General features: G+C 38.7%; 1 protein-coding gene across 1 annotated transcript in view; it reads right to left on the reverse strand.

Moving 5' to 3' along the window:
• Positions 1–1,640: 1,640 nt before the first annotated feature.
• The window catches only part of GGH (gamma-glutamyl hydrolase (conjugase, folylpolygammaglutamyl hydrolase)), a gene marked incomplete at its 5' end in the record, with an annotated part of 14,298 nt that continues 13,509 nt past the window's right edge, over positions 1,641–2,429 (reverse strand). The window contains one exon of the mRNA XM_009586550.1: positions 1,641–1,965. Within this exon, the coding sequence (XP_009584845.1) occupies positions 1,844–1,965 (122 nt within the window). The remainder of the gene's footprint in view (positions 1,966–2,429) is intronic.

A 2,429-nucleotide genomic window follows, 5' to 3' on the forward strand; every position in this document is an offset into this window, starting at 1 on the left:
ATAAAGGATATAAAGGAAAGACACATACAAATTCATATGCTCTCTCATCATATAACACACAATATTCCTTATAGATACACACTTAAAAACTAATTAGTACCATTGCAGTTAGCAGACATTTCACTTGCAAGATTGATCCCTGTTTTTAAGGCTAAATCCTGCCCTCCTTACTTAGGCAAATTCTTAAAGCTATTCCAAAGAACTCCGCCTGAGCAAGAAGACTGAACTTGGTTTGTAAGTATCTTACCTGCTACACTTACATGCAACTGTAGAGCGTAATCCTCTTTTTACACTTGGTTCTACTCAGAAGTCAGCTAATATAGTCACCTACATTAAAAATGAGTTCCATTTACTGAATTTGGCTGATCTGACAAATGTAGAAATAATCTGCAATATCGCATGCTTAAGCTTGTAATTACCTGGTAGTGTCTTTCTAGTAGTCACAGTTAATGTTTCCTTATAGTTTTTTAACTAATGCATTTCACATTCTCTTCCGCAGTTGTTTCATGATAAAGAAAAAGTTAGAGAATCTTTTACTTGGAAAACCTGAGAAACTTTAACAGCTTTATTCAGATATGGTACTTGAGAGTATAAGGTACCATAAAACAGACCTGAATTCTTCATAAACTCCAAATCCCTACTGATGTTAACAGAGTTTGGAAACTCTGCAATAGAGGAGAGTTATATTGGATTGTCTCATCTCAGTTCTTTTCTGGAAACCACACAAAACCACCGAACAAAATTTTCACTAAGTGTGCAGCAAAGCAAAGAAAAGAAAAGAGGTATCACAGTGTATTGAATGCAACTGCTATTATCACATCATGTCAACATTAATAGGTTTCTCATATACATTCATCCGCTGTTTGAATTCTAGCTGCATTAAACTATGCAACAAGACAGAAAGAAACTACTGTCTTTACTAAGTTAATGGCAAACTACCTCTTGACTCAAAGTGAGAATTCTATCCAGTAGCTACAGGAAAAGTCAGACTATGTGAAGAAAAACTTAGGTTTACATTCTCTTAAACACAAAGAAATGGACGTCTGCAACTCGTATCTGTCTGCTGACTCCAGTCATTCTCAGACAAATTCTTGGAGGATATATAAAACTGAATTTGTAAAGAACAGAAAGTGGAATCAGCACTTAGCTATGCCCTCCAAATTTACTTCTTTTACCTGATTTACACTGCATCCTCAGTAAATTTATGTAGACCTCACAAGGTATAGGCACTCCAAACAACGCTGAATGTACAAGAGAAACACTTTCACAAATGGGATATAACATGTGCTTTTTAGGCAAAAATGTCTCTTTGCTATCATGCCTCCTTATTATTTTGGTCAATTTTTCAAATGACAAAATAGTCCCTGTAAAGAACTTGGTTACATAGACTTACTTACGACAAACCCAAGAGTCTCATTTGTTACATCATTTGAAAAGGATAGGATTTTATAAGTAATGTATCTAAGCCTCTAGTGCTATCATAGTCCACAACGCTTTACAAAGATAACTCTCATATTTTAAAATATATGAATACAGTGTTTTTCCGTGTACTAAGATGATTACTTCCAAGTTTATAAGCATAATCAAGACCTCTTCCCTGGAAGAAAAATGCATTTTTCTGTAGCTTGCCTTAAAGTGTGATCCAAGACAATTATTATGTTATTGAATGTAAATTTTTATATTAATGGTCCAACAGTGTAGAAGAAACACAGGATAAATCATTGTAAAGGAAGAGAACTGTTCTGGCTTTCTGTCACGTGTGGTGCACTGTATCAGCTTAATTACGTAGTGCTGGCAAATAATTCCATTTATAAATAGCAACACCACACCTTTGACACCATACTCAATCAAAAAAATAGATTTGCTGAAATGAAGAAAATGCTCCTGTATATATTGGAGTATAATTATAAATCAATTCTTTTGTTTCCTCATCTTCACTGGGGAAATGGTGCAGGCTCTTCCGGGCTGTAAAACATCGTAAAAGTACAGATCACTTTACTGTTATCCTCCTGTATTGGGTTTGCGTGGCAAGGTTTTGGAGGGAGGGGAGGGGGGGCTACAGGGATGGCTTCTGTGAGAAGCTGCTAGAAGTTTCCCCTATGTACCATAGAGCCAATGCCAGCCAGCTCCAAGACGGACCCCCCGCTGGCCAAGGCCAAGCCCATCAGCAACGGTGGTAGCGCCTCTGGGATGACATATTTAAGAACAGGGGAAAAAAACTGCGCAACTGTAGCAGAAGAGAGGGGTGAGAATATGTGAGAGAAACAGCTCTGCAGACACCAAGGTCAGTGAAGAAGGAGGGGGAGGAGGTGCTCCAGGCGCCAGAAATTCCCCTGCAGCCCGTGGTGAAGACCATGGCGAGGCAGGCTGTCCCCCCGCCGCCCATGGAGGTTAACGGTAGAGCAGATATCCACCTGCAGTCCGTGGGG

The sequence above is a fragment of the Fulmarus glacialis genome, unplaced genomic scaffold (assembly GCF_000690835.1).
Source record: "Fulmarus glacialis isolate BGI_N327 unplaced genomic scaffold, ASM69083v1 scaffold16351, whole genome shotgun sequence".
NCBI classification, from domain to species: Eukaryota; Metazoa; Chordata; class Aves; order Procellariiformes; family Procellariidae; genus Fulmarus; species Fulmarus glacialis.